Genomic DNA, 23,860 nt, shown 5'->3' with positions numbered 1-23,860 from the left:
AGCGACTGGGGAAAAACACACACATAGGCAAAATTGTCACACGGTCAGCAAATCAGTACAGGCATTTACATTCTGTAGAGCAACATTAACAAAAGAGCAGCTAAAAAGTAAAAGAGCAAAGCGCCGTTCAGGCACACCCTCTCCGCGCCCTCATTCCATCCTATTCCATTTTCACTGCATAAAATACACGTGATGCCCATTGCTATGGAAAGAACTGCTGTTATTGCAGATTTTCAGGGAGCTCAGGCTCCGCGCTTCCATCTCGCCTTTGAAACCCCAGCCCGGGGTTTGCGAGAGGAGCAGCTCTGCCAATTGGCCATCTTTCCTGCCCCCGTTTCGGAGAGGCGCTGCTTCCCCATAGGAAGGAAACAGGGAAGCGGGGCGAGGAGGGCGGTGCCGCTTCCGTTCCGGCGCCTTGGCCGGTTTTGGGCGGAAGGCAGGCAGGCTGGCAGGGGGCGTGGCTTGTGCGCGTGTGTGGCGATGGAGGGGAGTCCGGACCCGGCTTCCCCCGGCGTGATCCGCGAAGGGGACTTCGCCGTCCTCAAGCGCGACGAGGTCTTCAAGGCGGTGGCCGTAGCCAGGCGGAGGTGAGGGCGACGGGGCACGCGGGGCTTTATGACGCGCACCCACCGGAAGCCCCGCTCGCTTATTGGCTAACCAAACCCCACCCCCGCGACCCTCGCTCGCTCGAAACACGTGGGGAGGCGGGGGCGGCGAAAGGGAGCCTTGTGGCACCTCTGGAGGCTGATAAATCGCGGGATCGGGGGGGGGGGGTTGAGGGGCACCCAGGTGTCATCTAGGCCAGCCCCCTGCCATGCAGGAGCTCCTTGGGAGGAGTCCCGATAGTCATCTAGACCAACACCCTGCCACGCAGGAGTCTTTTGGAGGGACCATCGGGGGTTATCTAGGCCAACCCCCTGCCATGCAGGAGTTCCTTGGGAGGGGTCCCATGGGTCATCTTCTAGGCCAACCCCCTGGCACGCAGGAGTCTTTTGGAGGGATCATCGGGGGTCATGTAGGCCAGCCCCCTGCCATGCAAGAGTTCCTTGAGAGGGGTCCCGAGGGTCATCTAGGCCAACCCCTTGCATGCAGGAGTCTTTGGGGAGGGACCACCGGGGGTCATCTAGTCCAACCCCTGCCACACAGGAATCTTTTGCCCAACCTGCGGCATGAACTCACAACCCTGAAGTTAAGAGTCCCACTCTAGCTAGCAGCCACAGGCCATGCAACAGAGAAGAGGGACCCCTAAAGCAAACCCGCCTCCCCCCCCTTTGTATCTTTTCTGGCAGCAGTATTGTGGGGCCTACCTAATAACATCAGCCCATGTTTTATTCATGTGCTCATTTCCTGATGGTGGTGCATGTCACCATCTGCCATTAGTTACCGTAGAATAAGCAGTGGTGTCCAAACTTTTTTCAAAGAAGGCCAGATTTGATGAAGTGAAGGGCCGTGGGGGCAGACCAAAGTTTTTTAGGATTGAAGTTGTTGAGCTTTTCCTACAATTTTAGCCCAAAGTTGTTGAGCTTTTTTGGGGATTGAAGTTGTTTTTAGGATTTTACCCCAGCACAAATACTGCCACGGGGGCCAGATTTAATCAACCGGCGGGCCAGATTAGGCCCCCGAAACTGACTTTGGACATGCATGCCTTATGGAGATAATAGATCATAGAATTGTAGTGTTGGAAGACACCCCAAGGGTCATCTAGGCCAACCTTTGATGCAGGAATCCTAGTGCCCACAGCTGTCCCTGGGTGGGCTCAAACCACCAGCCTTCTGGTTAACAACCAAGCATACTAATCCGTTGCACCACAGAAATGAATTGGTGGGTGCGAACAGCAACATTCATAAGCAAATAGGCAAATTTCAGTGTACTTTACCAAGGGACTCTGCTACTGATCTTAAGGTGGGCCTGCTGGAGGGATACTGTTACTCGCAGCCTCTTAAAATAGTGAGAGCTGCTTGCTGCAGGGGAGTTTGCTTTCTCATCACCCTTTGCACCAAGACAGGATTGCCCCTATTATGCATCTTATACTCATAATGGTTAATATTAACTGTATTAAAGAGTCATTGTGCATTAGAACAAATTGACCTGGATTGGAGACAGTGGACTTGCATATGTAACCCAACAGATTTACAAATGTAACATTGCTGCTTCAAGGCACACTGTAACATCTTTTTTAAAAACAATTTTTATATCTATCGCTTGGTTGTCAATCAGGCCTCTAAGCAAATTTTATTTGTTTTTGCTGCAATGGTTTAACACAGGCATGTCCAACAGGTAGATCGTGATCTACCGGTAGATCACTGGACGTCTGTGGTAGATCACCGGTAGATCAGTGGCTCCCCCCAAAGACGCTAAAAAACTTTGGCTCCCCTAAAAAAATTCAACATCTTTGCCCTGCACCCCTAAAATGAACCGAACCACCAAAAACAGGGCTTTCCTTCCAACAACTTTTACATGAACCCCCCCCCCAACATGGGCCTTCCTCCTTCCTAAAAAAAGCACAACAACTTTGACCTGAAACCCCCCCCAAAAAAAGGGGGGTAGATCACTCCCAGTTTTTAACTCTGAGTAGATCGCAGTCTCTTTGAAGTTGGCCACCCCTGGTTTAACAGACATGGCAAGCCACTCTGGAATTTAGAAGTGTGCGTACTGTTTTGCAGAGTAATGAGCAAACAAGACTGGTTCCTGCCCCAAGGATCTTACAATTTAAAAATTGACACAGGCAGTGGAAGGGAGGGTAAACAGGGCAAATTTGCATTCCACATCTTGGGCGAAAGAGAAAACCAGGATTCTAGTGTAACTGTTCTTGTGAGAAAAGTGATATTTCTAAAAAGAGAAACTCTTCTTTGAAAAAGTGCCAATACCAATACAAGCTTTATTCTTAGTTGTACAAGTTGTTTCTACTAGTAGTGGAAGTCATCTGTGGTATATGTTGTTGTTGTTTAGTCGTTTAGTCGTGTCCGACTCTTCGTGACCCCATGGACCATAGCACGCCAGGCACTCCTGTCTTGCACTGCCTCCCGCAGTTTGGTCAAACTCATGTTCGTAGCTTCGAGAACACTGTCCAACCATCTTGTCCTCTGTCGTCCCCTTCTCCTAGTGCCCTCAATCTTTCCCAACATCAGGGTCTTTTCCAAGGATTCTTCTCTTCTCATGAGGTGGCCAAAGTATTGGAGCCTCAGCTTCACGATCTGTCCTTCTAGGGAGCACTCAGGGCTGATTTCCTTAAGAATGGATAGGTTTGATCTTCTTGCAGTCCATGGGACTCTCAAGAGTCTCCTCCAGCACCATAATTCAAAAGCATCAATTCTTCGGCGATCAGCCTTCTTTATGGTCCAGCTCTCACTTCCATACATCACTACTGGGAAAACCATAGCTTTAACTATACGGACCTTTGTCGGCAAAGTGATGTCTCTGCTTTTTAAGATGCTGTCTAGGTTTGTCATTGCTTTTCTCCCAAGAAGCAGGCGTCTTTTAATTTCGTGACTGCTGTCACCATCTGCAGTGATCAAGGAGCCCAAGAAAGTAAAATCTCTCACTGCCTCCATTTCTTCCCCTTCTATTTGCCAGGAGGTGATGGGACCAGTGGCCATGATCTTGGTTTTTTTGATGTTGAGCTTCAGACCATATTTTGCGCTCTCCTCTTTCACCCTCATTAAAAGGTTCTTTAATTCCTCCTCGCTTTCTGCCATCAAGGTTGTGTCATCTGCATATCTGAGGTTGTTGATATTTCTTCCGGCAATCTTAATTCCGGCTTGGGATTCATCTAGTCCAGCCTTTCGCATGATGAATTCTGCATATAAGTTAAATAAGCAGGGAGACAATATACAACCTTGTCGTACTCCTTTCCCAATTTTGAACCAATCAGTTGTTCCATATCCAGTTCTAACTGTAGCTTCTTGTCCCACATAGAGATTTCTCAGGAGACAGATGAGGTGATCAGGCACTCCCATTTCTTTAAGAACTTGCCATAGTTTGCTGTGGTCGACACAGTCAAAGGCTTTTGCATAGTCAATGAAGCAGAAGTAGACGTTTTTCTGGAACTCTCTAGCTTTCTCCATAATCCAGCGCATGTTTGCTATTTGGTCTCTGGTTCCTCTGCCCTTTCGAAATCCAGCTTGCACTTCTGGGAGTTCTCGGTCCACATACTGCCTAAGCCTGCCTTGTAGAATTTTAAGCATAACCTTGCTAGCGTGTGAAATGAGCGCAATTGTGCGGTAGTTGGAGCATTCTTTGGCACTGCCCTTCTTTGGAATTGGGATGTAGACTGATCTTCTCCAATCCTCTGGCCATTGCTGAGTTTTCCAAACTTGCTGGCATATTGGGTGTAGCACCTTAACAGCATCATCTTTTAAAATTTTAAATAGTTCAGCTGGAATATCATCACTTCCACTGGCCTTGTTATTAGCAATGCTTTCTAAGGCCCATTTGACTTCACTCTCCAAGATGTCTGGCTCAAGGTCAGCAACCACACTACCTGGGGTGTATGAGACCTCCATATCTTTCTGGTATAATTCCTCTGTGTATTCTTGCCACCTCTTCTTGATGTCTTCTGCTTCTGTTAGGTCCTTACCACTTTTGTCCTTGATTATGGTAATCTTTGTACGAAATGTTCCTTTCATATCTCCAATTTTCTTGAACAGATCTCTGGTTTTCCCCATTCTATTGTTTTCCTCTATTTCTTTGCATTGCTCATTTAAGAAGACCCTCTTGTCTCTCCTTGCTGTTTTTTGGAAATCTGCATTCAGTTTCCTGTATCTTTCCCTATCTCCCTTGCATTTTGCTTGCCTCCTCTCCTCCGCTATTTGTAAGGCCTCGTTGGATAGCCATTTTGCTTTCTTGCATTTCCTTTTCCTTGGGATGGTTTTCGTTGCTGCCTCCTGTATAATGTTACGAGCCTCCATCCATAGTTCTTCAGGCACTCTGTCCACCAAATCTAAATCCTTAAACCTGTTCCTCACTTCCACTGTGTATTCATAAGGGATTTGATTCAGATTGTATCTTACTGGCCCAGTGGTTTTTCCTACTTTCTTCAGTTTAAGCTGGAATTTTGCTATAAGAAGCTGATGATCTGAGTTACAGTCAGCTCCAGGTCTTGTTTTTGCTGACTGTATAGAGCTTCTCCATCTTTGGCTGCAGAGAATATAATCAATCTGATTTCGATGCTGCCCATTTGGTGATATCCATGTGTAGAGTCGTCTCTTGTGTTGTTGGAAGAGAGTGTTTGTGATGACCAGCTTGTTCTCTTGACAGAACTCTATTAGCCTTTGCCCTGCTTCATTTTGAACTCCAAGGCCAAACTTGCCAGTTGTTCCTTTTATCTCTTGATTCCCTACTTTAGCATTCCAATCCCCTGTAATGAGAAGAACATCCTTCTTTGGTGTCATTTCTAGAAGTTGTTGTAGGTCTTCATAGAATTGGTCAATTTCACTTTCTTCAGCACCGGTAGTTGGTGCATAAACTTGGATTACTGTGATGTTAAAAGGTCTGCCTTGGATTCGTATCGAGATCATTCTGTCATTTTTGAGATTGCATCCCATTACAGCTTTTGCCACTCTTTTGTTGACTATGAGGGCCACTCCATTTCTGCTACAGGATTCTTGCCCACAGTAGTAGATATGATAGTCACCCGAACTGAATTCGCCCATTCCCTTCCATTTTAGTTCACTGATGCCCAGGATGTCGATATTTATTCTTGTCATCTCATTTTTGACCACATCCAGCTTACCTCCACTCATGGTTCTTACATTCCAGGTTCCTATGCAATATTTTTCTTTACAGCATCGGACTTTCCTTTCGCTTCCAGGCATATCCGCAACTGAGTGTCCTTTCGGCTTTGGCCCAGCCGCTTCATCAGCTCTGAATCTACTTGTACTTGTCCTCCGCTCTTCCTCAGTAGCATGTTGGACGCCTTCCGACCTGAGGGGCTCATCTTCCAGCGTCATAACTTTTATATGCCTGTTGTCTTTGTCCATGGAGTTTTCTTGGCAGGGATACTGGAGTGGCTTGCCAGTTCCTTCTCCAGGTGGATCACGTTTAGTCAAAACTCTCCACTATGACCTGTCCAACTTGGGTGGCCCTGCATGGCATAGCTCATAGCTTCTCTGAGTTATTCAAGCCCCTTCGCCACGACAAGGCATTGATCCATGAAGGGGCTGTGGTATATGACAGCTCTGCAATATGAACCAGTACAGTATTAGTATTGGAAGTCAGAGGCAGAACTGAGGCTGTTTGAGGTTTGCAGGCTTCTTCTGGTTCCTTCCCAGGCTTAACCAACTGCTAATAGAGAGACTAGAAAATGAAACTAAATTAACTGTTTTGCTCCCGTGGATGCATGTCGAAACTGCTAATCTTGCATAGTTCAGGAAATACTTCCAGATGCCCACAAGAAGCTATTCACACTATTACTGTCTGCTTACATTTTAACCTGGACTTGAATGTGTTGCATTTCACATCTACTTAGTTTTTGATTGCTTTTGGAAGTTCATATCCCACAACGTTCAGGTTGCTTTACTTCTAACTTTCCTCTTAGAAAAATCGTATTTGAAAAACAGTGGTTCTGTCTGGATAATGCTATTGGGCATATCTATGGAACAACATTTGAAGTGACCAGCGGTGGGGCCCTTCAGCCAAAGAACAGGGTGCAAGAGGCTGCCACAGGTAAGAGAAAACCAGCAAATAGTTTTGTGGCATAAAAATGGTATGTGCAGTTCTGCGTAATAATTTGGCACATCTGACCAAAGTGTAGCCTTTGCAGGGTGAGGGCAGAGGTTATCTGAGAGGGCTATTTTGTTTTCTTTTTAATATTTGTATAGTATAGAGTCAGCATTGATTCAGCTCTGCTGTTTGGCAAAAGTGAGGGGGAGGCATCAGTCCAGCTACACTTCAAGCTGGAAATAGTCAGGAGGAAATAAATTAGTTGTCTGATAAAAGATTGGGAACTGTCTGGAGGTAATGTCTGCAACACAGTGGCCCAGCATTTCCCAAGTCACAGGCTCTGACTTGGAGAACTGAATGACCTTATTCCAGTGGGAATAATTCATCTTAATAAGCCAAGATATATTGAACCTGAATCTTTTCCCTTTATGATGTGAAGAATCAAAGCAGGAAGACTCTTAACCAGGGGTCAGCAAACTTTTTCAGTAGGGGGCCGGTCTACTGTCCCTCAGACCTTGTGGGGGGGGTGGACTATATTTTGGAAAAGAAAAAAATGAACGAATTCCTATGCCCCACAAATAACCCAGATACACATTCTACTCATGTAAAAACATGCTTATTCCCGGACCGTCCGCGGGCCGGATTTAGAAGGTGATTGGGCCGCATTTGGCCCCCGGGCCTTAATTTGGGAACCCCTGCTCTTAACTAACCATAGTTTCCTGTTTTGTCCGAACTGGGAAACTGTGGCTGACAGTTTTGGAACCCCAGCTTTTATGGCTTTAAAAATAGCTCTAATAAGACTATTCTGCACCTTTCGCCACTGCTATTTCACAATTTTATATGTGCTTTGGTTTTCAGAAACGAAAGAAGCGGGTGCAGATAATCGTAATATAGTTGATGACGGAAAGTCTCAAAAACTGACTCATGATGATATAAAGGCTTTGAAGGATAAAGGCATTAAAGGACAGGTAACTAACAATTGTGATTCTATCCAGCACACTCTTCTGACTGTGAGATACAATGCTAGACAGTTTGCTTTATCTGATGCATTCTGAGGTTGACGGAAGCCATGTAGAGTTGTGCCACAAGGCTGGAATCTAAAAGTAACTTCTTCTGCCTTTTCCCACATACACAACATTGCTTCCCCACCTTTAAAGACACACGTTTGAAAACCATATTTCTAAAGAAGATGCATTCTAATGTAAAAACAGCATTGGCACGATCCCTCTCCCATCAGTGCACCTCTGTGCCATTACTATTACTTTACTATTAACATTTCTATACTGCCCTTCACCTAAAGATCACTGGGTACTTTACAATATAAAAACACAAAAAACACCATAGTAACAAACAAAAACAAGACCCCCCCTCCCTAGTTTAAAAGCCCATAGATTGGCTAGTTAAACAAAGGCCTGGAAGAAGAGGGATTTTTTTTGTCTGGCACCTGAAGGTATGAAATGAAGGCCCAGGTGAGCCTCCCTGGGGAGAGCACTCCACGAAAAGGAGGCCACTGCAGAAAAAGCCCATTCTCATTTTGCCACCATCCAGACCTCTTGGGCAGGAGGAGGGGCCTCAGATGACGGTCGGTTTATACGAAGAGAGGCGGTCCTCGAGGTATTGCAGGCCTGAGCCGTTTAAAGCTTTATAGGTAAATTCCAGTATTGGCCCTGGAAGCTGATTGGCAGCCAGTTCAGTTGGGCTTGGATTGGTGTTATATTAGGGTTGCCGTATTTCAAAGAGTGAAAATCCGGACACAAAACTTGTTGAACTTTTTTTTGGGCAAAAGTTTTTGTTTTGTTTTTTGAAAGTAATACCAGCTATGTCCTGAAAGTTCCAGACATATGGCAACCATAGTTATGTGCTCAAACTATGTTGCCTCAATGAGCAGCCTGGCTGCTGAATTCTGCACCAGCTGAAGTTTCTGATCCGTCTTCAGAGGCAACCCCATTAGGAACATAGGCTGCTGACTTGACATGATATTGTCTTCCCTGGTTGGCAACTGTAGGTCTCACATAGTGATCTTTTCCTTCCCAGCTGGCTCTTGGCTGGATGCAGGGCCATGTGGCCCTGATGTGAAATGAAAAGACCTTTCATTCCATCATCGAAAAATCCAGTGGATCTGCTTCTCTCCTTGGGGTGCATGGTTGGCACATAAGTAATCTTGCCTGCTGTGATCCTCAGGAAGAGTGAAGTCCCTGGATTGTTTGTTTTGTGGCAGCGTGTTTGCCAAGCGCATTTCTTCTCTTCCTCCCCCAGGAGGTTAAGTATATGCTACCGAAAACCGCTTTTCAACCAAAAGTGCTTACTTTCATTAGACATTGCTTGTGTAAAGGTAAAGGTAAAGGGACCCCTGACCATTAGGTCCAGTCGTGACCGACTCTGGGGTTGCGCGCTCATCTCGCATTATTGGCCGAGGGAGCCGGCGTATAGCTTCCAGGTCATGTGGCCAGCATGACAAAGCCGCTTCTGGCAAACCAGAGCAGCACATGGAAACGCCGTTTACCTTCCTGCTGTAGCGGTTCCTATTTATCTACTTGCATTTTGACGTGCTTTCGAACTGCTAGGTTGGCAGGAGCTGGGACCAAGCAACGGGAGCTCACCCCGTCACAGGGATTCGAACCGCTGACCTTCTGATCAGCAAGCCCTAGGCTCAGTGGTTTAACCACAGCGCCACCTGGGTCCCACTCTGGTTTAAATGTGGTTTAAACTCTGGTTTAAATGTGAAAACTTTCTTTCTCTTTTTCAAGTAAGTATAATGTAGGGAGGCAATGCTGACATACCTCTCTCTTAAAGGAAATAGTTCAACAATTGATAGAGAACAGCACCACGTTCAGAGACAAGACGGAATTTGCCCAACATAAATACATCAAGAAAAAGAAGAAAAAGTAAGTTTCAAATTAGAAAGCAGGAGCGGTATATTGTGGCTCACAAATTATCTGTGCTTTAAGTTTAAAACACGATTGCTGTGCTTTGCTTTCAGATATGAGGCGGTTATTACAATCGTAAAGCCATCAACACGTATTCTGTCAACAATGTACTATGGAAGGGAACCAGGAAAAATAAAGTAAGGCTCAATTTATTTCTGTCATATGGGAAACCTGGTGTATTAAACTTGAGAGCCTTCACCTGAAAGAACACAACCTATAATGTTTTGTGAATGCATGTTAAATATTATACATTCTGAATCTGAGTATCAACATATCTTTTTTTTCTTTTTCTTTTTCTTTTCTTTTGTAGAAGGTTCTACAAGGGTAGAACTTAAAAGCTGATGTAGGAGATTTGCTATGTTGACTATGGCTCAGTTTACACTTAACACCAAGCCAAACCATAGCTTAGCACAAACAAGCAAACTTAGGTGCTCCTGGAGAAGAGCTCTTCCCCGGTCATTTCGCTCTGACTTCTAGCTTTTTGCATTCCTAACATAAAGGAGCTAAGTCAAGAACGGAATCATGGATAAATAACAACTTCAAAATTTTTGTTTTGTCGTGTTTTTAATAAGGTGGGATTTGGCTTAGTGTATCATCTGAGTCTGGTCTCATAGTTTACTCTCTCCAGACAAACCATGAGCGGAAACCAAGGTTTGTCCAAACACTGACGACATAGAATAGCAGTTATTTGCGTTGTGTATAGCTTGATTTGTGTTCCTTATTGCTTCAGCCAGCACCTAAGACAGTAATATTTGTGGCATGTTAGTGGGTGTCTGAATCCTAGCATTGGATGGACCAAAAAAGCAGTTTTGACCAACTTCGTGTTGTGAGCCTGTGAGTCCATTAGCCCCTGCATGGAGCAGGGTGACTTGATCTTAACTTCTTGAGAGGATTGATTTCCATCAGTGATTTAAAATAAGTCTTACATTTGCTAATCTATATATTAGTTGGCTACTATAATCAAGTACTGTATTGCCCTGTTGGCAACCACGTAACACTGAGTGGGTGGGTCCTCACCCTGCCCAATCCTGCTCTACAGTCCTGTATATTTTCCTATAACATTTAGTCACCGTATCCTTAACTTGCCAATTCCTTCTCTAGCTTTTTGTATTTCTAACATAAAGGAGCTGAGCAGAATCATGGATTGATAACAACTTCGAGGTTTTGGTTTTATCGTGTTTTTAATATTCTGCTGGGAGCCGTCCAGAGTGGCTGGGACAACCCAGTCAGATGGGGGGGGGCATACAAATAATAAAATTGTTGTTGTTGTCGTTGTCATGTGCTGATAATAAAGTGGACTTTGTTTTTCCTTTCTCAGCTATCTGCGATACGATACTTTAGCCCAGATGCTGACTTGGGGAAACGTCCGTGCTGGCAATAAGATGATTGTAATGGAAACCTGCGCTGGATTGGTTCTAGGTGCTATAATGGAGCGAATGGGAGGTAAGAATAGCAGGCTGCAGTATGCAGAAGTTCGTGGTCGTGGGGTTTTTTTTAAATGGGAATGTGGAACACATTCCAGTGTGGTGGTGTGGTTAAGAGTGGTGGACTCGTAATCTGGGGAACCGGATTCGCGTCTCCGCTCCTCCACATGCAGCTGCTGGGTGACCTTGGGCTACTCACACTTCTCTGAAGCCTCTCAGCCCCACCCACCTCACAGAGTGTTTGTTGTGGGGGGAGGAAGGGAAAGGAGAATGTTAGCTGCTTTGAGACTCCGGGTAGTGATAAAGCAGGATATCAAATCCAAACTCTTTTCTTCTTCTTCTTCTTCTTCTTCTTCTTCTTCTTCTTCTTCTTCTTCTTCTTCTTCTTCTTCTTCTTCTTCTTCTTCTTCTTCTTCTTCTTCTTCTTCTTCTTCTTCTTCTTCTTCTTCTTCTTCTTCTTCTTCTTCTTCTTCTTCTTCTTCTTCCATAGTCCTGCTTCTGTGGTAACATATTTATTTGACCTTTTTTTGAAAACATGAGTCTTATATCTTCTTTAGGTCTAAGGAGTTCATGCTCAAAAATCACTCTTACGAATAAGTGTCAGGGACTGGAATGAAGAGGAGGGAGAGAGAGGTGGAGGTCGCCTGCCCCTTCTCCTGTAGCTGACAGGGAAGAGGGAGGCCATGTTGAATTACAGCCAAACTATGGGGGAGATAACAAATCAGAGACAGGCTAACAGCCAAGTTATGCAGAGTTAGGAGAAGTGTTGGGGGAGACAGAGCAGCCAGCGGACACTTCATTAGACAGCATAGATGATCCACCGCCCCCCCAGAACACGACACAGAGGCATTTGACCATGGGGGCCACCATAGGGTCAGATGCTTTTGGGAGAGAGGGGAGGGGGAGGAGCCAGAGTGAGCAACTCCCATCATGGAGGAAGGACTGAATTATTTGTATTCTACCCTTAACAACTGAATAAATCATAAGCTAGAGCTTTCTTGTTTCTCCCCTGCTTCTTGAAACCATCGGGTCTCTCTCCTCCCCACCATCTGCCATTTTATTTTGTCTTGACAACCTCTTTGGCGTAAGCAGCCGAGGGGAAATTTTAGAACTTCTGTTTTTTCATTATCTCTTGTTATTTACTGCAAGGGGGGTTGGTCTCTGGTGAATATTTAATCAGTATCTAATGAGCTGCTTTAGATGTGCCTGCTTGGGCCTGTTCAGTGGCTTTTAAATTTAAAATAAAAATAATGTCTTTTCCTGGTCACGTCTGGTGCCTCTTGTCAAACTGCTTTTGGAATTCAGTTCAGCTTCAAAGCAGGTTTGCCACATGACAGAGTGGAGCAGGCAGCAGTTTGATGCACCTATCCGGAATCTAACCTTCCTTTGGCGTAATTACCCCAAAGTTGCTTGGGTTCTCATCACGTCCTTCAATACTTGATTTAAAACTGAATGTGCAAAACTGAATGCCCCTGCCTTGAGTAGCAATTGTTTGAATTGATGTGATGTGAAACTTCTGTGAAGTGTTGCTCATGCTGGTGTTTATATTTGTGCAAGTCATTTTCTGATAAGCATGCATGGGTATGTAGCCTGTCGCAGTGCAGTGGTGTGAGGCTCCATGTTTGTTGTAATGACTCTGGTCCATGCTTGCAGGTTATGGATCCATTATTCAGATGTACCCAGGAGGAGGACCTGTTAGAGCAGCCACAAGCTGCTTTGGGTTTCCAGGATCCTTCTTCCAAACACTTTACGATTTCCCTCTCAGCAAAGTGGACAGTCTCCTCTCCGGTACGTTTTCTTTAAAGAAACTGCCTTTAGAGTCCGAAGAGACTACGGCAGTGGCCGAAGAAAGCAATGGCTCGCTGGATGACAAACCAGTTTCCGTCCAAGAAGCAGACACAGAATGCGGTACTGAGATAGCTGCGGAAGACAGTCAGCCTGAAGAACAAGAAATAATGGACATTCCAACGGAGAGCGATGCATTGGAAGACAGTAAAGCAAAGGGAACAGTAAGAATCTACTGACTTAACTTTTAGGCACTGTCATCAAGGAAATGTTGCCATTTTGGAATTGATCCAAGTGGTGTTCGTCTTTCATTTATTTGAAAGATTTGATGTCCCACCCATGAGTTTTGCAACTTCCAGAGTGATTTACAGTCACTTGAAAGGTTAAAACATTTCTCAGAGGCACCCTATAGCTTCGGTGACTAGTGGAATAGTTACAGTGGAACCTTGATTCTCGAACTTAATCCGTTCCGAAAGTCCGTTTGACTCCCAAAACGGTTCGAAAACCAAGACGCAGCTTCCGATTGGCTGCAGCAGCTTTCTGCACTCCAGCGGAAGCCGCGTCAGACAATCGGCTTCCGAAAAACGTTCGAAAACCGGAACACCTACTTCCGGGTTTTCAACGTTCAGGAGCCGTTTTGTTCATTAGCTGAGCATTTCGAGAACCAAGGTACCACTGTCCTATGCTCTCTTCATTTGAGACTGATGTCAGCCATCAGGGTCTTTTGATAGAACTCGAAACTCTTTTTGCAGTGCCTTTGAATTTATTTACACTTGCTAGTTATTCAGAATCACCATGCATGTTTACCTGCACCAGAATAATGTGATATTTTAGGTGACCTGTGGAGTCCCTTCCAACTCTTATCAGTGGATTTTATGGTGTGAAGTCAGTTGTAGAGTACGTCAAACAAAGAGTTTAAGCCTTTCTGTACTAGCTCAACAGATGTTAGGATTAGAGTGTGGGGAACATCTTTCCAAAGTGCTCCTAATGCACTTTGCGGCTTGTGAAGCTTTTGGAAAGTGCTTCAGTTTCACACTCCTAATATAAATTATTTTGAGCTTAGAGGCAAGATGTCTACATGTGATGGTCCACTGAGAGTGCCCCCAGAGGAAAACAGTGGTGCATATCTTACTTCCCACCGCACTTCTAGTTTGAATAACCCTTTAAATTTAAAGAACGTAGGCATTAAAGGTCAAAGCATCCAACAGGTTGGTTGTCGGCTGTTTATTTTTTTTCTTCCCAGACACATGACAAACAAAAGAAGCAAGAGGAGAGGCAGAAAAAGTTGATAGAAGCTGCAGGTTTATTGAAAGAGAAAAATGCTGATGGGTGAGTTTGATCACATAACGCTAAATATTCCTGGAAAATTAAGGGCCTTACTTTGTTCCCCGAGTTAAATGGGTGCAAGTACCCAACAAAGCCTAATGGGTCTTTCCTTACAATACCAAGCATGGGCTGAATATTCGTTGTTCACAGTGGTAAGTTGGGTTTTGGTCCTAGCATTGTCCATCTTGCTCTTTGAACTTCACGTGGTATTGTGCCAGCCCAGCAGCTTCTTACAACATTTTGAATTCTTTCCTCAATTCTTCCCTCACCAACTCTTTCCTATCAAATATGATTCAGGTTGCCAAAACAAACCATAACGTAGAATGGGCATAATGAGGATCAAAGATGAGAAGAGAACAGAGTAAAAAGAGATATTTCTCATTTGGGAAATATAAAGGAGATATTTCTCATTTCCTTTAATTCAGGTTACAGGTAGGTAGCCGTGTTGGTCTGGATCGAAGTAAAATAAAAAAATTCCTTCAGTAGCACCTTAAAGACCAACTAAGTTTTTATTTTGGTATGAGCTTTCGTGTGCATGCACACTTCTTCAGATACAGTGAAATGGAAGTTTCCAGGCACTTATGTAGAGAAGGGGTGGGGAGGGGTGGGGATGGGGAGGGGGGATCACTCAGAAGGGTGGTGGAAATGGGTGATTGACTGACTGATAGCTGTTGATGACCGCAAACGACTGCAAATGGTTTTGCATGAAAAAGCAAGGGTTGAGATGGCTGAAGATCGCTTATCATGTATAATGAGATAAGAACCCGATATCTCTGTTCAAACCAGGTCCCTCCATGGTTTTGAGCTTGGTGATAAGTTGCAATTCAGCAACTTCTCTTTCCAGTCTATTTCTGAAATTCTTTTGTAGTAAGACAGCTACTTTGAGATCTTGTATAGAATGTCCTGGGAGATTGAAGTGTTCTCCTACTGGTTTTTCTGTCTTCTGGTTCCTGATGTCAGATTTATGTCCATTTATCCTTTGGCGTAGGGTTTGGCCTGTTTGTCCAATATAGAGAGCTGAAGGGCACTGTTGGCATTTGATGGCATACACAATGTTAGAGGATGAGCAATTAAATAGTCCTGAGATGGTATGTTGGATGTTGTTGGGGCCAGTAATGGTGTTGTCTGGGTGTATGTGGCAGCAAAGTTGGCATCTGGGTTTATTGCAGGCTCTGGTACCAGTGTCCATGTTAAGTCTGGTGGTTGTATTATTGTGGGTGAGGAGTTGTTTAAGATTGGGTGGCTGTCTGTAGGCAATGAAAGGTCTTCCTCCCAGAGCTTGAGAAAGGGAGCGGTCATTGTCCAGGAGAGGCTGTAGATCTCTGATGATGCGTTGTACTGTTTTAGCTTGGGAGCTGTATGTGATGACTAGTGGTGTTCTGTTATTTTCTTTTTTGGGTCTGTCTTGCAGCAGGTTCTCTCTAGGTATCTGTCTGGCTCTGTTGATCTGTTGTTTAACTTCATCAGGTGGATATTTTAGTTCTAAAAAGGTTTGCTGTAGATCTCTTAGGTGAGATTCTCTGTCTGTAGAGTTGGAACAGATGCGGTTGTAACGTAAGGCCTGGCTGTATACGATGGATTGTTTGGTATGTTTGGGATGGTAGCTAGAAGCATGTAGATATGTTTGTCGGTCAGTTGGTTTTCTGTATAAGGTGGTGTCTATACGTCCATCCTGTATTTTTATAGTAGTGTCCAAAAAATGTATTTCTTGCATAGATTGGTTCATTGTTAGGTTGATGGTGGGGTGAAAGTCATTGAATGTCTGGTGGAAGGTTTCCAGGGTCTGTTGTCCATGTGTCCAGATAATAAAAATATCGTCAATGTATCGCAGGTACAGGAGAGGTTTGAGTGGGTAGGAGTTAAGGAAACGTTGTTCTAAATCTGCCATGAAGATGTTGGCATACTGTGGGGCCATGCGGGTGCCCATGACTGTGCCGCTGATCTGGAGGAACAGGTCATCACCAAATTTGAAGTGGTTGTGGGTAAGGACAAAGTGGCAGAGTTTGGTAGCAAAGTCCGCTGTGGTTTTATCTGAAATGGTGTTCCAGAAATAGACTGGAAAGAGAAGTTGCTGAATTGCAACTTATCACCAAGCTCAAAACCATGGAGGGACCTGGTTTGAACAGAGATATCGGGTTCTTATCTCATTATACATGATAAGCGATCTTCAGCCATCTCAACCCTTGCTTTTTCATGCAAAACCATTTGCAGTCGTTTGCGGTCATCAACAGCTATCAGTCAGTCAATCACCCATTTCCACCACCCTTCTGAGTGATCCCCCCTCCCCATCCCCACCCCTCCCCACCCCTTCTCTACATAAGTGCCTGGAAACTTCCATTTCACTGTATCTGAAGAAGTGTGCATGCACACGAAAGCTCATACCAAAATAAAAACTTAGTTGGTCTTTAAGGTGCTACTGAAGGAATTTTTTTATTTTACTTCGATCCAGACCAACACGGCTACCTACCTGTAACCAGAACTATGGAAGGCACCACATTGAGCCGCATGAAATGGAAGTCCATCAACCTCACCAAGAAACTTGCCCAGGTACAAACTGACATCCTCTTTCTATCTAAATGCAAAAACCTGGACATTGTACCTAAGGGTCTTAGAATTAAGAACCCTCTTCAATCAACTTATCCCACAGAATATGCCAGAAAACTATGCCACACTTTATCTAAGAAACTGCTGAAACATCTTATCGGCGTTCTGTATTCCAAACAGAAGTTAATAAAGGAGGAACTCTCTGCACTGGAGAACTCCATCAGGAATCACCCGGCCTGGCAGAAGTTCCACAAGGAAAAACAAACCATTTACCACTCTCAACTGGAGTTACTGAAGAACCAGAAAAATAAAAAACTCTGCAACCTTTCCAACCTACAGGCCACCAATCAAAACAAGATCAACAACATTGTCAATCTTTCACAGCAAACACTCAGCCCAGCTGAGGAATCCGTCCTTTCACGGGGACTATCATTCTGCCCTGCCAAATCCCAACACATGATTCAGTTCTGCGGGGACCTGGAAGCATTTTTCCGCCGTTTACGCCTGAAGGAGTATTTTCATCACACACAAGAACAAGACAAAGTAGAACAAACTACATCCCCACAACACAACACCTCTCAACTTACTGGGGAACAACCATCACCCTCCAAACGCATCAATGAACAGAACATTGACCACCAACTACCACCGAAAAGAAGTTACACAAAAAGGGACTCCACATGGACCCCTCCTGATGGACGCAATACCACACTAGATCTGTACATCGAATGCTTCCGCCACAGAATCCAAACGGATGTGACCAGAAAACACCATCGCTTACAACAAAATCTAAACCATGCTGAAAGGAGAGCCATAGAAAATCTCAGGAACAACCCAGACATTATAATTAAAGAGGCAGACAAGGGTGGAGCTGTCGTCATCATGAACAAAACTGATTACATCCAAGAGGCCCACAGACAACTTTCCAATACTGCCTTTTACATGAAATTGGACTCAGACCCCACACAAGCATACAAAAAAGAACTGAACAAGATTATTAAGGAGCTACCCCTACACATCCAAGAACAGATCCTCACAAACACACCAGCGGAACCTCGGCCAGGAACTTTCTATCTTCTACCCAAAATACACAAACCAGGAAACCCAGGACGCCCCATCATCTCAGGTATTGGCACCATTACAGTGGGTGTTTCCGGCTATATGGACTCTGTTCTGAAACCATATGCTATCAGTGCTCCCAGCTACGTACGTGACACCACAGATTTTCTGAGGAAAATACAATATTTGAACAATCTTCCTAACAATACTATACTAGCCACTATGGATGTGGAATCTCTATATACCAACATCCCACACAATGATGGTTTACAAGCCATAAGGAACACCATTTCAGATAAAACCACAGCGGACTTTGCTACCAAACTCTGCCACTTTGTCCTTACCCACAACCACTTCAAATTTGGTGATGACCTGTTCCTCCAGATCAGCGGCACAGCCATGGGCACCCGCATGGCCCCACAGTATGCCAACATCTTCATGGCAGATTTAGAACAACGTTTCCTTAACTCCTACCCACTCAAACCTCTCCTGTACCTGCGATACATTGACGATATTTTTATTATCTGGACACATGGACAACAGACCCTGGAAACCTTCCACCAGACATTCAATGACTTTCACCCCACCATCAACCTAACAATGAACCAATCTATGCAAGAAATACATTTTTTGGACACTACTATAAAAATACAGGATGGACGTATAGACACCACCTTATACAGAAAACCAACTGACCGACAAACATATCTACATGCTTCTAGCTACCATCCCAAACATACCAAACAATCCATCGTATACAGCCAGGCCTTACGTTACAACCGCATCTGTTCCAACTCTACAGACAGAGAATCTCACCTAAGAGATCTACAGCAAACCTTTTTAGAACTAAAATATCCACCTGATGAAGTTAAACAACAGATCAACAGAGCCAGACAGATACCTAGAGAGAACCTGCTGCAAGACAGACCCAAAAAAGAAAATAACAGAACACCACTAGTCATCACATACAGCTCCCAAGCTAAAACAGTACAACGCATCATCAGAGATCTACAGCCTCTCCTGGACAATGACCGCTCCCTTTCTCAAGCTCTGGGAGGAAGACCTTTCATTGCCTACAGACAGCCACCCAATCTTAAACAACTCCTCACCCACAATAATACAACCACCAGACTTAACATGGACACTGGTACCAGAGCCTGCAATAAACCCAGATGCCAACTTTGCTGCCACATACACCCAGACAACACCATTACTGGCCCCAACAACATCCAACATACCATCTCAGGACTATTTAATTGCTCATCCTCTAACATTGTGTATGCCATCAAATGCCAACAGTGCCCTTCAGCTCTCTATATTGGACAAACAGGCCAAACCCTACGCCAAAGGATAAATGGACATAAATCTGACATCAGGAACCAGAAGACAGAAAAACCAGTAGGAGAACACTTCAATCTCCCAGGACATTCTATACAAGATCTCAAAGTAGCTGTCTTACTACAAAAGAATTTCAGAAATAGACTGGAAAGAGAAGTTGCTGAATTGCAACTTATCACCAAGCTCAAAACCATGGAGGGACCTGGTTTGAACAGAGATATCGGGTTCTTATCTCATTATACATGATAAGCGATCTTCAGCCATCTCAACCCTTGCTTTTTCATGCAAAACCATTTGCAGTCGTTTGCGGTCATCAACAGCTATCAGTCAGTCAATCACCCATTTCCACCACCCTTCTGAGTGATCCCCCCTCCCCATCCCCACCCCTCCCCACCCCTTCTCTACATAAGTGCCTGGAAACTTCCATTTCACTGTATCTGAAGAAGTGTGCATGCACACGAAAGCTCATACCAAAATAAAAACTTAGTTGGTCTTTAAGGTGCTACTGAAGGAATTTTTTTATTTTCCTTTAATTCAGTTCTACCTAAATCATGTATGCATAAATGACTTTAAAACAACCCATTTCTAAATTATTTTGCTCCTCTTCTGTTCCAGCATAATTATTGCTAATGTTTGCTGAAAATTATGGAAAATGGGGATGAAATGGGATGATTTATTGAAGGCTGTCATTAAATATTGACTCACAGAATTTATATTTGAGATCTCCGGACCAGAGCATTAAATGTGTTTTGCTTGGGGAGAAATGTTCCTTTGTAAAACATTTTTTAAAAATTGCTACATTTTATTACTGTAAAAATGCAACTCTGAAAATTTAGTGAAGTAGACCTAAGTACCTGAGTTTTATCGGCTCCTTCCAGGCTGTATGAGTGACTTGCAGATTTCCACATGTAGGCAAAATGCTCCTGAAAGTGAAATATATTGACTCAACATGGCACTAAAGCCTGCATCTACAACAACATTAATAAAGGGACAATATGCTTTGCCAGAGATTGCCTTTCCTTATTTCCGCTTGGTTTGCCCAAGCAAATATGAACAATCTTTTGATCTAACCTGTGTACAACTTTCTGTTGCAGTTTGATTGTTGCCAGTCGATTTCATCCAGCGCCTTTATTACTCTCCTTATTAGAATTTGTTGCTCCCTCAAGGCCTTTTGTTGTCTACTGCCAATATAAAGAGGTGAATCCAATACCTTTTATTTTTATTATCCCTCTGAGTTTTCAGCAAGTTCGTTTAACCAGTTTTTCTTCTCTTAGCCGTTACTGGAATGCTACACGAAACTGAGAGAAAAGGGGGGTGTCATTAATCTGAAAGTCTCTGAAACGTGGTTACGAAATTATCAGGTAAGAATTGCACATATATATGTATGGTGGAAAATCTCAGCCCCCAAATGGGTGAAATAGAGAAATAAAGCATTCTAATGTTTATCTTAGCACCACTCTCAAAAATTCAGTGTTTGTTTTAGCCTAAGTAGCCATGATAATGCAAGGCTTCCTTCAGTTCTTGAGTAATTGGGAGTATGAGCAGAAACACAAATCCCTGCTTAAGTCAACAGTTTTCTGCTAAATAAATATCAGATGGTCACTGGCATCTCTGAGTTTTACAGTGTGGGACCAAGAGCACAATAGATAAGAACTTTGGCTGTGTTTACTTTCACTTTCAAGAAATGGGCAAAATATTTCATAGTATGCAAACCAGGGATCCTAGTTTAAAAATAAGCAGTGGTTAAATGACGCAGCTTCCCAAGCTAACTTGTTTAAAGAATGGCCGCTATTTGATTTTAAACTAGAGTTCCTGATTACCACACAACGCTACGCTGAGATATTTTGAAGTGGCGTAAACACAAGGCAGTGCTCACTGAGACTCTTCTGAGTAGCACTAAACCACGGCTTAGCATTACGCATGAACTAGCATTACGCATGGCACTGACCATTTTGGGAAACGTAAGTGTTGTGGTGGGAATACTGTGGCAGATCTGTTTCTTTGTAGGTGATATAGTACAGGCACATGCAACTCCCCAGAGACTGTGATCTATTCCCAGTATAATAAAACTGTCAGTGATCTACCCATTGTCATTCCCAAGAGTTGTTGAGTTTTTTTGGGGGGGGATGGAGGACCCACAGTTGTTGAGCTTTTTTGGGGGGGGGAGAACACCTTCGCAATCAACCTAGAGCACCTTCGAGACCAACTGGTAGATCACAATTGACCTGTTGGACATGCCTGAGATAGTATAAATATCCATCTGAATTCAGTTAGAACTTAAACCTTGCAGAAAAAAATAAACCGTGCGGCTACTTAAAACTATTCCCTGTAATCATGACTGCATGCCATTTCTTGCTCTTTGTAAAGGTCTTGCCAGATCGGAGTCACCCCAAATTGATGATGAGTGGTGCCGGTGGGTACCTTCTGACAGGCATCACTGTTATAAATGAGAATATAAAATCTGGGGACTGCTCAGAACAGACAGATGAAGAGCCGACATCTAAAAAACGTAAACTTCAAGAGCAGCGTTGACACTTGAAGAAACACTTGTTTTTCTTAGGGCACCTCGTGTTCCATCACTACCTGTGCTTAAGAGCACAGAGAAATATACTTTGTCTTGCATTTGCCAGCTGTTGCAGAAAGGTTATCCAGAGAAGGGACCGCATTCGAATCCTATCCAACTCGTACACGGATAGTGCCATAGCTTTAAAAAAATGTATTACAATGTTCACACAGTGAAAGACTTCAGGATAGAAGAATCGCTCTTGCTGAGCTGATGCAAAAATTGACCGAAACTCTAGTCTTGTTCTCCTTCAAAGTTTTGTTTGAATTTGAATCTATTATTTATACCACCACCTCATTTGTAATCTCACGGCATATTATGCTGTTGGTTAAAAATCCATAATTTATTTTTTTCATTTCAAGCCCTTGAAATCAAGTTGTCATTACTAATAAGTGAAATGGATATAACAAAATCATGCAGTTTCATTACGGATGGGTGAAACAGGATTGAAGCTAGAAAATTTTATTTTTTATATCTGTTTTGGATACAAGAACTAAGGATCATCATGTTCATGCATTTTAGAATAACAGTGGGTTTTTACCATTTTTACCTATCCAGTGTTAGTCATACACTGAGTAAACCCATTGAAATTAATGGGCATGGCTAACTGAGGTCTGTTAATTTCAATGGTTCTCCTCTGAGTAGAGCTTGCTTGGAAACAACTCAATAGTTCATTTTCACTTACTAAGTAACGTTTAAAATAAATGAAAGCTGGTTTCCCTCTTTGCCTTTTTAACGTGTGATAACTGTATATTGTTATGTAGAGTCTATGATCTGTAAACCTGCATTTCAATAAATTCTAAGGGTTTTTTTCCTACGCAAGAATGTGTTGTTTTTCTTCTGAGCATGAAAACATAGGTAAGGTGGAAACATGTTTAGCCAGCTGTACCTATTTTGGAGGAGCCTCTCATCCAGTACTTTGCCAACTCAATGAATTGATACTTAAAGGAATATGACAGCTCTCCGTATCCGCTCAGCGGCCAAAGTGAAAAACTTGCTTCGCGTGAAGCCAGGTAGTGTGTGAAATGGCGCCATTTTCCACAGCGAATCCCCTTCTCCTTGATGGTATATTTCCATTGTGCATAGCGTCCTGGCTTTCCGCACAGACCCCAGTTAGGCATGGTATGTAGCAAGCAAGATGTTGTATAGCCCAGTTACACAAAGCAAATCACGCTTGACGAAGGTTGGCTCCTGAGCCCCATTACGCAATGTGCATGCCAGAAATGGGGTAGCATAAGGCCCTCCAGATCTTGTCGGAATACAACTGACCACTTGACTGCTGCTCAGAACACAGAATGAGTCTTAAGTGGAGCAGCATTCCTGATGTACAGTAGGTGGCAGTCATGGAGTCAGGATGGTGGCAAGCCTGCTGATAAACGTGTCGACAGCTGTGGGAAACATCTGGGCATCCTTTTGTGAACTGTCAGAAATCACTTGTGGACCTGCCTGCTTTTTTGTCTTTTTCACTCTCCTCTCCATTTTCAGAGTATTTTAAAGAAATATATGCTTCCATATCCACATCCAATTCCGTGCCACGCTAGAGCGCCTCCAGACTGTTGGCGTTATGCAGTAGGCATCCCTCAAAATTTGACCCAAACCAGAAAATTGCACAGCCAAAGCCACATTACAAATATTTACACCGGACTTATTGGCCACGATTCTGAAAAGTGTATGCTGAGAAAGAATGAAAACGGCCCATATATATAAGCATAGTGTTTATATATATTGGGGGAGGGGGGTAAGATTCTTAGCAATACTTGCATAATTTAGAATGATAAAGGGAATTTTATTTTGTTTAATTGATGTACAATAAAGAATTTAGAATGATAAGCACCAAAACAGAACCTATTTTATTTTTTATTTTATTATTATTATTATTATTATTATTATTATTATTATTATTATTATTCCCAATCCATCTGGGTGGGTTGCCCCAGGCACTCTTGGCAGTAAGAAAACATCAAACATTAAAAGCCTATAGAGGGCTGCCTTCAGATGTCTTCTAAAAGTTGCATGGTTATCTCCTTGGCATCTGATGGAGGGCACCACTACTGAGAAGGCCCTCTGCCTGGTTCCCTGTAACTTTGCTTCTCGCAGCGAGGGGACCACCAGAAGGCCCTCAGAGCTGGACCTCAGTGTCTGGGCAGAACGATGGGGGTGGAGACGCTCCTTCAGGGTTATGTCAACACCATGCTTCCTTTGGGTATGTTTGTGCTTCAAAAACAGACCCAGTT

General features: G+C 43.7%; 1 protein-coding gene across 1 annotated transcript; it reads left to right on the top strand.

The window, feature by feature from the left end:
• Positions 1 to 432: 432 nt before the first annotated feature.
• Positions 433 to 22,500, top strand: TRMT6 (tRNA methyltransferase 6 non-catalytic subunit). The gene is made up of 11 exons (XM_035110126.2): positions 433 to 587; positions 6,536 to 6,663; positions 7,519 to 7,628; positions 9,454 to 9,545; positions 9,641 to 9,724; positions 10,906 to 11,030; positions 12,665 to 13,020; positions 14,040 to 14,125; positions 20,158 to 20,260; positions 20,338 to 20,424; positions 21,431 to 22,500. The coding sequence occupies exons 1-11, from the start codon at positions 481 to 483 to the stop codon at positions 21,593 to 21,595; spliced, it is 1,443 nt and encodes a 480-aa protein (XP_034966017.2). The 5' UTR covers positions 433 to 480; the 3' UTR covers positions 21,596 to 22,500.
• Positions 22,501 to 23,860: the final 1,360 nt, after the last annotated feature.

Source organism: Zootoca vivipara, chromosome 3, assembly GCF_963506605.1.
Source record: "Zootoca vivipara chromosome 3, rZooViv1.1, whole genome shotgun sequence".
NCBI classification, from domain to species: domain Eukaryota; kingdom Metazoa; phylum Chordata; class Lepidosauria; order Squamata; family Lacertidae; genus Zootoca; species Zootoca vivipara.
This window is presented reverse-complemented; position numbering and strand designations above follow the sequence as displayed.